This window comes from Babylonia areolata, chromosome 5, assembly GCF_041734735.1.
Source record: "Babylonia areolata isolate BAREFJ2019XMU chromosome 5, ASM4173473v1, whole genome shotgun sequence".
Lineage (NCBI taxonomy): Eukaryota > Metazoa > Mollusca > Gastropoda > Neogastropoda > Buccinidae > Babylonia > Babylonia areolata.
Genome location: NC_134880.1, coordinates 22,313,479 through 22,329,745, shown reverse-complemented (window position 1 = coordinate 22,329,745; position 16,267 = coordinate 22,313,479). Strand labels below are relative to the sequence as shown.

Sequence of the window (16,267 nt, the reverse complement as noted above, 5' to 3'; positions counted from 1 at the left end):
GCATTCTGCACACGCACATGAAACACACACACACACACACACACACATACACACACACACACACCACCAACAACACATACACACACACACCACCACCACCACCACCACCACCACCACCAACAAGAACAACAACAGCAACAAAGTGATTATACGGCGTAAAAGTCCCCACATCATGGACTTTAAACGCCTCACGCGAAACAATATATTTACAACTATGCATAATAACATACAACAGTACGTGAACAGAAATTTAAAAAATAAAAACCCTAAAAAGAAATCATATGCATCTATACACACTAAGACAATACTACAAATAAACAATCATACCATACCCGCGCTCACGCACGCACGCGCGCGCGCACGCGTTCGCGCACATTCACACACACACTCACACACAGGGTAAACACCTACCCACAAGCATACACACTACACATGAAGATTATTTTCTTTTTCTTAAAGACGATAAACCGATGTCTGATGTGCATCATGTACTTGACGCACGTAAAAGAACCCTCATCAACAGACGGCTTGTATCTGGCAAAAAAAAAAAATATGCGCACAAATTCATTTGGATAGTAAAAAGCAAATACTTGCAGACAGAAAAAAACCAACAACAACAAAGAAACAAAACAACAGCAACAACAAAAAGAAAAAAAAGGAAAAAAAACAACAACAAAAAACAAAACAAACAAAAAAACAACAACAAAAACCCCCGCACAATATGGGTGGCACTGTACTGCAGCGACGCGCTCTTCCCAGAGAAAGCAGCCCGAATTTCACACACACACACACACACACACACACACACACACACACACACACACACACACAATCCGTTGCGACAAAAAGAGCGAAAGGCAGAGTCCATAAGCCAGAAAACATACCCCACTGCAATGACAACACAGTAACCGAACCTCCAATTCCCACATTAAAGTTTGCTCGCACTTTCGAAGGCATCATTCCGCTAAATTTGACACCACCCGGATGAAAAAGAAAGAAGTATAACGATACAGCAATTGCACCCCCCCCCAAAAAAAAATGACAAGGTCTACGCGACAGGTCATCCTGGCAAATAACACATAGAAACAGGCAGTTATACTGGTGACCAAAAAGGAGAAGATGAAAAACAGGAATTAAAAAAAAAAAGAACACACACGCGCGCGCGCAACACACACACACACACACACACACACACACACACACACACACACACAACAACAACAACAACAAAAACACACACAAGAAAAATCAAACCAAAGCAAAAGTCTGTATATTGATGTATATCCTCAAGGAGGAAAAAATGATGAACCGGAAGACATGATGAATAGGAAAAAAATTATGTATATCCTGAAGGAGGAAAAATGATGAATATCCTCAGGGAAGACAAAAATGATGTATATCCTGAAGTAGGAAAAACATGATGAACAGGAAAAAATGATGGATTTCTTCATGGAGGAGAAAATGATGAACAGGAAAAAATGATGAATTTCTTCATGGAGGAGAAAATGATGAATATCCTCATGGAGGAGAAAAAAAAGATGAATATCCTCATGGAGGAAAAAAAAAGACACTTTAAAACACAACACAGATGATTTTTCTTTACTGGGCTCACGATTGACATACAGATTGGAAAACAACACCAGCAAAAAAAGAAAAAAACACACCAAAAAAAACAACAAAAACAACAAAAAACAAAAACAAAACAATAAACAAACAAAAAGCTAACCAGAAAACAAACAAACAAAGAAAACCAGCCCCCCCCCCCTCCCCGAAAACAACAACTAAACAGACCCAGACGCGTACAAAAAAAAAGAAAAAAAAGTAAAATAAAACAAACTCTGTTCCTAGTATCAAAAATTCACTTTCTGTTGACCTTATATGTGAATAGAAGTTCACAGATCCCATTATGACAACGATTAATAGATGTATATCGGAGATCACATAACCATGCTTTAGAACCTCATCGGAAGTAACTCTAAAACTGAACAAAAAATTGGCCATAAACTTAAACAGATTTCTACTGGAAGAATAAATGACGTGAAATAAATTAAAAAACAACAACTCCATATACTGTATTAAAAACCCATAATGACGACGATTTAATCAACTAATCATCTTGAATAAATCAAACATTGTACTACCTACTAATTTAGAAGCCCCTATTGACAATTCAAAGAACCAATTATCCACAATGATTTTAAAAAACAAAACCTACCATCTTCTAATCTATAAGTCCCTGATGACAATTTTAAGAACCACTTATCTGAAATAAATCCAACATTCTACCATCTACTAATTTAGAAGCCCCTATTGTTAATCTAGAGAATCTATTATCAGGAATAAATCAAAGAATCTACCATCTACTGTATTAGAAGCTCCTGATTACAGTTTAAAGAACCAATCATCTGAAATAAAAAAAATTATAAAAAAAACAACCAAACACATTGTACCGTCCACTACATGAGACGGATCCTATTGACGTCAACAATATCAGATCAGTCAAGGAGCGAAACCAAACAAGCAACTATTCAAAGATTCGACGAAATTTAATCATTTTGCCCTTTTTGGGGCGTGGAAGATACAAGAATAACAATGCATATACATTAAACCACAAGTTCATTCCAATAAGTCAAACGAAACCAGTACAACACACACACATACACGCACACACGCGCGCGCGTAATCACATGCGCACACTATCAATACTCTCCCCCCCGCCCCCCTCCACACATACACACACAAACGCACACAACAACAACAGTCCAAATACGTCTCGACCTCTCTGTACGTTTGCGGTGCAAACATTTGTTTCCTGTTTCCTGCACAAACGTTTCTGGGTTGTTGTTTTTTGTGTGTGTGTGTGTTTTGTTTGTTTTTTGTTGTGCTTTGTTTTGAGCTTTCTGCTTGACCGCAACAGTATGACGTTAGCATCCCTCATCCCTCTAACACACAGACACAGACACACATGGACACACACACACACACACACACACACACACACACACACGCACTCACGCACGCACACACACATACACACACGCACACAGACTCACACACACGCTCTCTCTCTCTCTCTCTCTCTCTCTCTCTCTCTCTCTCTCACACAGATTCACAAAAACAAACAAACAAAACAAAAATCAAACTTCAAAATATTGACAAGTCATGTCCCAGATGTAGCTAAAAAAAAAAAAAAAAAAAAAAAAAAGTTACACACCCTTCACAAGTTTTATATTAATTTATTCGAGATGTGTTTTCTTCTCAGCACTAATCACCAGCAAGGTTATGACGATCCTACTGAGGATGTCCATTCAGGTTCGTAAATTATGTGACAGAAATAGATTAAGAAAATAATTCTAACGCAGTAATCTAAAAAGTACATATACAACAACAACAACAACAACAGCAGCAGCAGCAGCAGCAACAAAATTTCTCAAAAGGGTACACGTATAAATGACCATAAACTCGCAGTTTTCAGTATCAGTATCAGTAGCTCAAGGAGGCATCACTGCGTTCGGTCAAATCCATATACGCTACACCACATCTGCCAAGCAGCGTAACCCAACGCGCTTAGTCAGGCCTTGAGAAAAAAACAAAAAACAAAACAACAACAAAAAACCTGTAAAATAAAACCAATAAAGTAAAAAAAAAATAAAATAAAAATAAAATAAGAGAAAACAAAATCAGAGTGCTTGATTTATAATTATAGAAAAACCACCAATGATAATTGTTTTTCTTTATTTTATTGATAAAAAAAAGAAAAAAACATCAGTTTATCGAAACATGCCTGAAATATCATTAAAATACACACACACACACACACACACACACACACACACACACACACACACACACACACACACACACACACACACACACATTCCCTGTACAGAAACACCTTCCTGAACATAAATTGAGGAGAAAGGCGCCAGAGTGGTTAAATCGCTTATCTGCGATTGCAGTGTCTGGGTTCGAATCCCACAAAGAGAGAGTACAAAATGTAAAATGGAGAGGGTGAGTGTCAGTGATTGGAGAAAGAAAAACATAATATTGGAAGGGTGTGTATAAGATGGGGGATGGGGGAAGCGGGATCAGGACAGAAAATTAATCACTAATCAAATATTGTATGCAATACTTCTATAGATCATTATCTAAAACGAGGATGATGTGGGGACCTGCAATAAACAGCTAACTGGACTATTCAACACATAACTAGCTAACTTTAAAAATATTTAGAAAAAAAACATTTTGAAATACATAACTTAAAAAAGAAATAAACATTTGAAACACGTGCTCAATAATTTCTGGGGGTATAAAAGGTTTCATTTCTAAACAGGGGGTTAAAACGTGTTCTACCGTTAAACGACCCTTGGAAATGTATTCAATATTTTCACAATATTTGGAATATGGGGCACTTAGTAATAACCTAAAAGCCATGCTCTTAACAGCCATGCCAGCTCTTTTAGCATTTGATAAGGCAGAAGTGTTAACTTCAAAAGACAGAAAGGAATTAAGCATATTTCTTTCGACAATATTACACATTTCAGATGCTGATAAACGATAAGTAAGTTCAATTGCATTTAAAGCGTTTGAAGTGCACCTATTGTATGCATGCACTCAAGGATGACCAGCGCGTTGTGTTGTGCTGCTGGTCAGACATCTGCCTAGCGGATGAGGTGTAGCGTATATGGATCTACCTCACCGCATTCAGTCCTGTCAAGGAAACTTAAACATTCCCACGTGAGCCGTTCAAACCTTACTTGAAGAACACCGGAAGCGAATGCACACATCAATATTCAGAAGGAAGGTGGCAGACATCAGTACTGTCTGAACAGAACGTCAGCCCGGTAGAGTTAGAGTTAGGAAGGTTTCATACCATCATGTCCATGCTCAGTCGACCGAAAGGGCCTTGTGAGGGTCTACGCCGGTCCCAAGCCCGGAAGCAAAGGGAGGAGAGTTGGACGAGGGGCTAACACCCGTCTCTGTCGAAAAAAACAACAACACTGCTACAAACACGCCTAGAAAGAACAAGATGATTTGTTGGCGGCCTATATCCCAGGCGGGGCAACAGGCGTAGGTGAGGTGAGGTGGAGGGCTGAATTATGAGGGATGTTCTCAGCAGTAGAAAGTCACGTCTTGAAATGATTGAGCTTCATTGGAGAGCAAGCTGGGTGTTGTTGAACAGTGAAGCTGTGGTGCGTTGAAGGGTGCTACCACAGGATGCAGATCGTTGGAGGAAATGTCAGACTCGCTGTCCAGCCTGTAGGCGTCTGAAAGGTACTCCATTCCTGTGTTGGGGTTGGGCACATCGAATCCAAAGTTGTCAGAGGCTAACCAAGAGAACTGGCAGGTTTGATCTCTAGCCTCTAACGGACGGGACCGTCTCTGCTGAGGAACGTACATGGGTGACTCTTGTGGAGGGAAGGGACTGGACGACTCTGGGGGAACACCGACAGGTGTGTACATGGGCTGGTACGAAAGCGACGGACGAGGAGCTAAACCCGCTCCGCAAGACCATGTTTTGTTCTCGAGAGGATGACCTATAGCGTCATTTACAATACCAACCCCACGTGCTGTGTTCAGCGGTGTCATAGAAGCAACATTGATGTCATAGCCCAGAAAAGGTGCAGCGGAATGATTGTTTCCCATCATGTGCCAGGCATCAAAACCGTGTCCACGAGCCAGTTCTGTGCTGACAGTGTCCGCATTGCAGCAGTGGTAGCGTTGGGAGGTGCCACCGACATAGGAGGCAGTGATGAGTCTGTTATGCTGAGCACGGTATCTGGCACGTCGGCGTCTGAAGTCCCCGTTGGCGAAGTCCTCTACACAGCTGGGGTGGATCCTCCAAAAGTGACACTTGCCGTTCCCTGTCTGGCCACACTTCTGGAAACACTCGTTAAGGGACAGGTTGTGTCGGATGGAGTTTCGCCACGTCTTGTCCTTGTTGTTGTAGTAGGGATACGTGGCCATGATGTGCCTGTAAATGTCCTGCAGAATCATCTTCTTGTCGGGACTGCTGAGGATGGCCTTGCCGATCAGCTCGATATAGGACACGGATGGCTTCCCCTTCACCGAACGGTCGGCTGACTTGTCGCTTTTCTGCCCACTGACCTTGACGTTCGTCTTCTCTTTTCTCTTGCGTGCTGTCAGTGTTTCTGTGCACACAGCTGGCCCCGTGCAGGCTGGGGACTGGCTGTGGTCGTGGAGTGTGGCCTTCGTCAAGGCACTGCTGGTGGTGACGTCACGCGGGACCACAGGTGTGCTGCCCCAGGCTGAGAAAAGGAAATCCTTTCTGCCCGCTGACTCTGCACAACCGTGACCCGGGCGGTAGATCGCAGTGGAGGAAATGACGGGTGGAGAGTGGACATAGCCACCATCAGGCTGGGTGACAGTGTGGGCAGATAGAGCAGGACAGTCGGGGAAATGGTCACTAGTGGTCAGGGCCTCAGCACTGTAGGTCATTTGTGGTGACGACAAAGGAAGCGACAAGTGGTCGTAGTTGGGTGAGGAGTTAGCCGACCCATCTTGCTGAAGCCAAGCACTGTGCTGAGCGCATCCACCGCTGGGATGGAAAGAGCGTGTCGACTGATGCCCCACAAGAGCAGCCTGACACGTGTTCAGGTGTTCTGTCTGAAGACGGGTCGACATGTTTGTGTCCCTTGCCTGGATGTTGTCACACGAAAACTCACCTTGCTGTAATGAGCCTGCCCTGGTGTAAGCTGGGAAATGGTCAGCGTACATGTCTATTGGCAAATTAAAAGCGGTCATCTGTTCCAAATATGAGACGATCTTGTCGATTTCAAAGTCTGCTTGCTGACTGTATATAAAATCGTTTTGTAAAATACCACTGTCAATACTGGGTGAAGTTGTCGTCATATTTGAAGACTCAGCCATGTTTCATGGTTCTTAACTCCAAAAATTCATAACAAGGTCTGTCAGCTGTGCACAGTGCTGTGGAACAACTAAGCATAAGGTTTCTCCCAGAGGTGCAGTTTACACGTTGGCAAGAGAAGAGAAACACGGTGGTCTTCAGAAAGGTTATCAACAGAAGCAACGTTCTTGCAATATTAAACTTTACTTGGAAGAGATAACGTCTTGACTCAGATAAAAATAAAACCACCCTCATCTAAAGATCATTTCGTAGCATGAGTCCTTGCAAAATACAGCATAATATACACAAATGACGACCAGTTATTCAGTTGGAAAATAAACACTACGTGCTCATGAAATCTTCAGTCAAGAAATGAGTGCAACTCATTTTTGTATTATCTTGAAGTAGTCTCCGCGTGGATGAAGAAAGCAGTTCCACATCTTTATCTGTGACCACTACAGACTATTGTATCTGTTGATGGCTTTGATCAACCTTTTGAACAATAAAGGGTGTTTCCACAATGAAGATACCTACATCAGATGTGCTCTTGCTTTACAACCGTGCCATTGTCAAGATCCAGAAACAGGTTCAACACAGAGAACAACTACCACAGCAACCAAGAGCCGGAAAGAGCATGGAGACATCAATGGATAATTATGGCTAGAGTGCACACAGACGTAGCAAACCGATTCCAGGTTTAGTTTTATCCCTGGCAAACTGACAGTTCATTGGTGCTGAGCTGGAAGGGCGGGGCTAAGACGCATGCTGTCATCATACTCCACGCGACGCACGTCTGTAGTCAGCGGACGATCTGCACCAGCGAAGGAAGGTGGCAGAACGGTTAAGACGGTCATCTGCCAATACAGTGTCAGTGAGGGTCTGGGTTCGAATACCGCTCTCGCTCTTTCGACCACGTTTGACAGAAAAATATCAAACTGAGCATCTAGTCATTCGGATGAGATGATGAACCAAAGTCTCGTGTGCAGCACGCACTTGACGCACTGATATAGTACATGTGGCAACGGCAGTGTTGTCCTCTGGCAAAATTCTGTTTATTAATAGACTATTGTCGTCGGTGGGGGGGGGGGGGGGGGGGGCGGCTTTGTATGTGGGCCCCCAAGGACATGAAACCAGAACAGGCAATGCTGAACACCACCGTAGTGACTGGAGTGCAGGCTACCTCTGGCGTGTCAGGCCTCCTGGCGACTTAATGCAGACATTTTCTTGATACAGATTGTCCCCTGCAGCCTGCTGACGCTGGCACCACGACAGACGGGCCCGTGTGTGGCTGGAACTATGGGGGACTGGGGATGAGCCGTGTGGGACCAATGCCATGGCAACAGATAATGGGGCAGAAAACCAACCACAACAGTTTCAGTTTCAGTTTCCGTAGCTCAAGGAGGCGTCACTGCGTTCGGACAAATCCATATACGCTACACCACATCTGCCAAGCAGATGCCTGACCAGCAGCGTAAGGAGGAGGACGAGGAGGAGGACGAGGAGGAGAAGAAGAAGAGGAAGAAGAAGTCACCAATCTCGTTGATTTCATTACAAGGTACAGAGTATGAGGCGCAGAACATAGAATTGGAAAAAAAATGTCCCTAGCTTTCAAATATATCATGCAAAAAAAAAGGGTTGATAATACCGTTTCTATATAAACAAGAGAGGCAAGGCCTTCAAGACGCACTTGTGTTTCACTTAAAAAAGAAATATAATCGTTAAAACGTGTTCTGTATTTGTTATCATAAAGCTTCGGGTAAAAAGAAAAAGAAAAAGGAAAAAAAAAGGGCCTGAGCGCAGATTCGAACCCAGCATGCTCGTTTAGGAAGAAATTGTTTTAGTCATTGCACTAAGCGCGATAAACCGATTGCGGATTTCGAAGTGATAACGCTGTTTAAATCATGTTTCAATTATATTGGGCATTTAAGAATCCTTTAAAGTCCGCGGTAAAGGAGACGTTGACATCACATCAATCACACTGCAACATTTTGCCGTCTTCTCTGGATCTAGAAAGATGTACAAATTTAGTTACAATCGTCGGGAAAATACAACTCGGTCGATTCAGTTTCTCTTTAATGTTCATTCTAGTTAACTGAGTATCCACTTTGAAATATTCACATACAGTAAACACGACGATGATGTAGTCTGTGTCACTGTATGTGTTCTGTCTAGAATTCTTTTCTTTTAATTGCGAACATAAAAAAACAAACAAGATCTGCATAGACCGGCTTCGACAAGGTTGACCAAAACTCAGTGAAACGGTCGATTCAGTTTTTCTCTTATGTTCATTCTACTTAATTCAGTGTCCACATTAAAATATTCATATGCAGTAAACACGTCATCGGTGTATTTTTTGTCACTGAATGTGTTTTGTCCAGAATTTGTAATTCTTTCCTTTTCTGGTAAGTTCCTGTTGACATGGTAGACAGGAAGCCACGATGGCTCGCATTGTCAGTGCTATTTTGAACTGTTTTGAAGAAAAACATATTACTTTAAGGGTTCTCTTTTAAAAATCACCTTGAGAGCTCAGTGTTGTTGATAAAACAAGATGGTTACGACATGTTTTGCGCGCGCGAGTATGTGTGTGTATGTGTTTGAGGGGGTGGGAGGAAGGCATAGGATGTAGGGAATTGGGGGGAGGCGGGTGCGTGTGCGAGCGGGGATATTTGTGTGTGTGTTTGTGTTTGTGTATGTGTATGTGTGTGTGTGTGTGTGTGTGTGTGTGTGTGTCCATGCACAAACGTGATTCATGTGGACCCCTGGAATATTTTTTTCACCGAAGACCAAGCCACTGCGGGATTTCGTAATTGCATCGATCTTTTTTTGTCATTGTTGACAGACAGAGAGAGAGAGAGAGAGAGAGAGAGAGAGAGAGAGAGAGAGAGAGAGAGAACAAGAGGTCAAACCGAGACAAAATAACATCCTGTTTTCTGTATTCTTCAATACACACACGCACAGACAGACAGACACACAAACCCAATAACAATAACATCATCAACAACAACAACCCCCTGCTCACAACAACAACAACAACCATAAAAGAACATCCACACACACACACACACACACACACTCCTTACGTACCAGCAGCACAGATTCATTAAATAATCAAATGTAAAATGACTTTTTACAAATTTGTTTATTTCAAGTATTGCTCATACAATTCACAAATAGTTTTGTACATACGCAACAGTCATGCACGTGAGTAACAAAACCTCATACTATTCTGCTATGTACAAAGTTAAACTGACCTAAGTCTGAATACATCACCATTTCCTGGTGACACTGAGGACAGTAACACAGACTGTCAAACAACTAGGGGCGTATGGGTTTGAACCATCGTGGGGATTTTTCAGCCGAGGACGGGGGGTACCTTTTTGAACGTCTGTCACGGGCCCACATGGGAAGGATGATTGGCAGGTACCGTACTGCCCAATGTCATACATCATTATCCTCTACTTCAACCGCTTTTATTTTTGAGAGAGCGAGAGAGAGAGAGAAAGAAAAGTGAGAGAGTGAGCGAACGAGACACAGAGAGAGAGGGGGTGAACGAGACAGAGAGAGAGAGAGAGAGAGAGAGAGAGAGAGTGAGTGAACAAGAGAGAGAGAGGGTGAACGAGACAGAGAGAGTGAGAGAGAGTGAGTGAGTTTCAGTTTCAGTAGCTCAAGGAGGCGTCACTGCGTTCGGACAAAGCCATATACGCTACACCACATCTGCCAAGCAGATGCCTGACCAGCAGCGTAACCCAACGCGCTTAGTCAGGCCTTGAGGAAAAAAAAAATAAATAAATAAAAAACGGGGGAATAAATAATAGATAAGCTTGCATAAATAAATAAATAAATAATAATTATAATATAGAAAAAGGTAGTAGTAATAATATTAATAATACTAATAAAATGATAATAATAAAACATAAATAAATAAATTGAGTGAGTGAACGAGAGAGAGAGATACAGCAAGAGAGAGGGAAGGAGAGGGAGAAAGCGAGAGTGAGAGAGAAAGACAGAAAAGGCGGGTAGGGGGGCGAGGGGGGTGGAGATCAGAGAGAAACAGTTTACTTAAATCAATATTTTTGAATAAGCATGTTTCGTTTCAGACATTTGGGCACAATGCGTATTGGATTTTGTAAACCAAAATGACATATACAGACATGAAACCGCTGAATATATGCTCGAACAGATTTTGGACGCGCATTATTTTACAACACACAAACAAAATAAAAGTGAGACTATGTGCAAAGATATGTATGCTTCTTTAAACCAGGTGGAAAGAATAAAGACATAAACATCACAACGGGAACATGCCTGCATAATTACATAACCTGGAATGACTGACACAAAGCCAAACTTTGGTAACGGACAAAAATAATAAACGAATAAACCAAGCAAAACAGAATTTGATATATAAATCCAAAATACCCTGTGCCTTGGTGCATTTTGGCACTAAAGCTAGGCCTCAGTCGAAATTTCGAGGCGTAAAGAAAGTCTTAATTGTAGAAATGCGCATAAATCAGTCGACCACAAATCCACCATTTGAAGTACAATGAGATCCATCTCGCGTGGAGGTCTACATTCTGACGTCACTTCCTCATACAGGGAGGGCTGAAGCACTGAGATGCTCGACCATTGGTGAATAACATGAGCCCTATCTGATGTCACGTGGTCAAACTTTGAGCCGAACAATTTGATTGGCCAACTGTCACTTGTATTATCACCAACGAGCGAAGGAGGGTACAAATAACTGGCATACGATGAGTACTTAAATGGAAGAACATCGTATAATGGACACGTGGAATATTCATATATCTGACACAGGTTAACGTAAAAGAAAAGACGCAGATAATAAGCCCAAACATTCCAGAATATTCAACAGCGTCCCCTACACATAAACACCATGATATGACTGACATAAAATCACGTTTACCTAGACAAGCAGGAAAGAATAGTTAAATGAATGAATTAACGATACAGACATATCATGAAGTATGAAATAACCACACGAAGACATAACCATTACACAATAAAAGACACAACAAGCACCTTAGGACCAAACTGGATAAGTGAAGAAAACAGTTCTTGATCGTATGTCATTGTATGTGTCAGTTCCAAATGAATCATCCTACTAAGCAGTCGTTAATCTTGTTCAAATGAGAGAAAGAAAGAAAGAGGGAGAGACAGGGGGGATAGATATAGACAAACAGAGACAGACAGACAGACAGACAGACAGACAGACAGACATAGAGAGACAGAGAGAAACAGAAAGTGGGAGTCTCACAACTCTGCCCATATCACAGCAGTCAATAAAATATGTATCTTACTACTGATAATGAAACACACACACACACACACACACGCGCGCGCGCGCATGCATGCACGCACGCACGCACGCACGGAGACACAAAGCACGTGGACATGGACAGACAGGTACCCGATTGACAAGCTGAAACATGTGGCCATCGGACCAGGATGGGTATACAAATTTAACAAAATATCACAGATCACACGATTTATATTTCAAACTGTGACAAATGTAACAAGCAAAGTCCGCCACACTTACTGCAATTGAAAGAATGATCTGCTACTGTTTATCTGGGTCTTTAAGCGAACTTCAGAGATAAGATACCGTGACCTAAATGCTTCCAGGAAAAAAAAAAACCAATGACAGTAAAATCGAGAGTAAATTCCTTCATCAATATAGCGTTTGCATAAAGGGCAACTTAAAAATCCACAGGAGTATGAGTGGAAATAAGAGTTTTAATATCAGCGTTGCTTTGTCTGATTGTCACACAGACGTACCCTACTGCCTTGCTTTTGATGCACTTGAAATACGGCTGTAATGAACAATTGATTTAAACTTTTCTTGTTTTTTTTCATGAATAGATAATATATTTACCTCTCGTGTTCTTAATGTTTCTACACCGTTCTTGTTTACGGCAGTCAATATAAAAACCTGTCGAAACCAGCTTATCATTATCTTTCCGCCATGCGTAACCAAATCCGTGCAGTAGTGTTTTTGTGTTGCTGTTGTTTTTTTAGGGGAGGGGGGGGGGGGGGGGGGAGGGGGGGGGGGCGTCTGATGTCTAGGATTACTTTTTGTTCTTTCTAAATTCCAGAGATTGTTGTAGGCATTCGTAAGCAATTTTTTAGTCTGTTATTATTGAAAGACAGAGACAGTATCGGATGGCATTTCTATGGGTTTTTTTTTTTTTTCGTCTATAGTACCTGTTTCACCGTACGTCACACCACTTGTGCAGTCCTATGTGCATCGCCCAATGATCTTTTTCCTTTTCAAAACGAATGTGTGGGATTTTTCAAAGTGGATTGTTTCTAAGGTTCCTCAGTAGAAGAGAGAGACAGACAGAGAGAGAGAGAGAGAGGGTGCGGGGAGAGAAGGGGGGAAGGCGAGGGGGGAGGGGCAGAGAGATAGAGCGAGACAGAGAAAAACAGTCAGCGACAGTGTGAGACAGGGACACACACACACACACACACACACACACACACACACACACACACACACACACACACACACACACACAGAGAAACAGAAACAGGGGGGGGGGGGGGAAAGCAGTGTGTGTACATGGAAGCACTGGTCTTAACATGAAATGATGTGAGGCAAATTCTTCCAAACGGTATTGATCCCATATTTGGAGGAGAAGACAACAACAACAATGGACAGAAAAGAAAAGTTTCGGGTTTCGGAAAAAACGAAACCCAATACATTACAAACCAAATAAAACAAATAAAACTGCACTCCATCAAACACGATTAAACTAAACAAGAGAGGCAAGGCCTTCACGACTCACTTGTGATACACTTAACAAAAAAAAATCTAATCGTTAAAATGTGTTCTGTATTTGTTATTTTAAGCTTCGGGTAAAAAAAAAAAAAAAAAAAAAAAAAAAAAAAAAAAAAAAAAAAACCGTCCTAATGGCAGATTCGAACCCCGCGTGTTCGGGGTGAGAAGAAACTGTTTTACCCATTACACTATCGTGGCGCCTTAACTGACGTTCAAAAATTAAAAATTTAAACATGCTTTTTTTTAAAGGGCGATAAATCGATTGCGGTATTCGCAGTGTGAACGCTGTTTAAATCATATTATTATGGTGTATCTTGGCCACTCAAAAAATCTTCAAGGGCAATTAAAAATTCTTTTCAAGTCCGCGGTAAAGGAGACGTGGCTGTCGCCGCAATCACACTGCAACATTTAGCCGTTTTCTCTGGATCTAGATACATGTACAAGTTTAATTACACCCAGTTGACACGGTCGATTCAATTTCTCTTTTATGTTCATTCTAGTTTTATAGTTTTAAAGTTGATATGAAAATTGAGTATTCTGTTAAACAAATAACACGTAGAGCCAAGTACAAGTACTTCTTCACGTCGTACGAAGTGAAAAGGACTTCATTTTGAGCAAAGTCAAGACTGGAATTTTTTACGTTTCATCAATTCAAGGGTATTAACTCTCATGGTTCATTATTTTTCACTGTGAATTCCGACTGATTCTGTGGATATTTTTATGGCAGTTTGGGGCATAATCCAGTAAGTGATGAGGCGTTCACAAATCTTTCTCTGAATAAATATTTAACGGTCTCCTTCTCCAACTTTCCATCACATGTTATCGTGTATTGTCGACTGAATATAGGATTGAATGGGCAGGTCAACAACTTGAAACAAAATGGCGTCGTTCGCGTTCGCGAAGAATATGAGCACGCGCTTTGAATATGTATAAATATGTGTACACAACTGATTTTTGCCCATGACCTTCAGGGCTCAGCCAATAGATCTATAACGTCCACTCGTCGTATTGATTTGATTATTTTCCGAAAAAGACAACTTGGGCGAATGAACATAGTGAAAGTCCTGTACACTGAGAGTAAAACACACAAGCTTTTTATGTATTGAGTATAATTTCAAAATGTAATGTTTAAGATGAGAAAGATCAGTTTAAAGCAAATTAAGTCCCCTAGCATTAATTACAGATTAATTTCCTTTTTTTTTTTTTACTATCTGCACCAAAGACATACAAAATAAATATAACTTCCATGCTTAGCAAAAGAAGTTCCTGTTTGAACATAAAATGATAAAAATGACTGTTCTTGTTGTTGTGTCAGAATATCAGATCAAAGTGCCAAGTTTAGAGAATTAAAAAAACACAAAAAACCCAGTAAATTCAGTTTGCATATAATTAGGCTTCTTTTTTTTCGTGCCCATCCCAGAGGTGTAATATTGTTTTAAACAAAATGACTGGAATGAACTGAATTTTTCTTATTTTTATGCCAAATTTGGTGTCAACTGACAAAGTATTTGCAGAGAAAATGGCAATGTTAAAGTTTACCGCACACACACACACACACACACACACACACACACACACACACAGACAACCGAACACTGGGTTAAAACATAGACTCACTTTGTTTACACAAGTGAGTCAACCATATTAACTGAAAAAAATGAAACAAACATTAACCCCCCCAAAAAAACAACAGCAACAACAACAACAACAACAAAAACAACAACGACAAACAAACAGACAGATGAATTTCAATATGGCAGCCACAACATCACGCGCCGTCTCACTCGAGATCTTAGGTGGACGAGATGTTCATGTAATACTGGCTTATGTCCTCATACTCCTCGTCCGACTCAAGCGGCTCGTCTTGCCGTTGGAACTTCTCTTTCAGCTGAGACACAAGCGCGGACACTGCTGGTCGCCGCGCAAAACACACACACACACACACACACACACACACACACACACACACACACACACACACACCAAATGTCTGGTTAGGCAGAACATAGAATGCTTTGTTATCCTCAGTATGAGAAATTTATCGTTTCAGTAAGATTTGTCTCTTCAATATGAGATCTCTCTTTCACTCTCTTAAGTTTCCCATGATTTCATATCCATATAAGAGAGTAGGAGAGAGAGAGATAGGGAGAGGAATGGAGGGAGAGAGAGAGAGAGAGAGAGAGAGAGAGAGAGAGAGAGACAGACAGACAGACAGACAGACAGACAGACAGACGGAAATAGACCAAGAGACATAAACAATTTACGAGAATAACTCTCATTTAACAAATGCATAAAAAGACATGAAATACCAAAATGCTACGTTAACGTAAACCTTACATACGATAATCACAATTACGCATCACACCAACATTTAAAACGTATCGAACCTGCAAACTCTCTGTCTCTGTCTTTCTGTCTCTCTGTCTCTGTCTCTCTCTCTCCTATATATATATATGTGTATGTATGTATGTATATATATATATATATATATATATATATATATATATATATATATGTTGTGTGTGTGTGTGTGTGTTAAATATATATATATATATATATATATATATATATATATATGTGTGTGTGTGTGTGTGTGTGTG

At 41.1% G+C, this 16,267-nt stretch overlaps 1 protein-coding gene across 4 annotated transcripts in view; it reads right to left on the bottom strand.

Annotated features, from left to right (window-relative positions):
• Positions 1-9,988: 9,988 nt before the first annotated feature.
• Positions 9,989-16,267, bottom strand: part of LOC143281986 (uncharacterized) — a 66,916-nt gene continuing 60,637 nt past the window's right edge. For 3 of the 4 annotated variants that reach the window (XM_076587366.1, XM_076587365.1, XM_076587363.1), the window contains one exon: positions 9,989-15,578. In XM_076587366.1, the coding sequence (XP_076443481.1) occupies positions 15,460-15,578 (119 nt within the window). In that variant the 3' untranslated portion in view covers positions 9,989-15,459. The remainder of the gene's footprint in view (positions 15,579-16,267) is intronic. The other variant, XM_076587364.1, reaches the window with a different exon arrangement.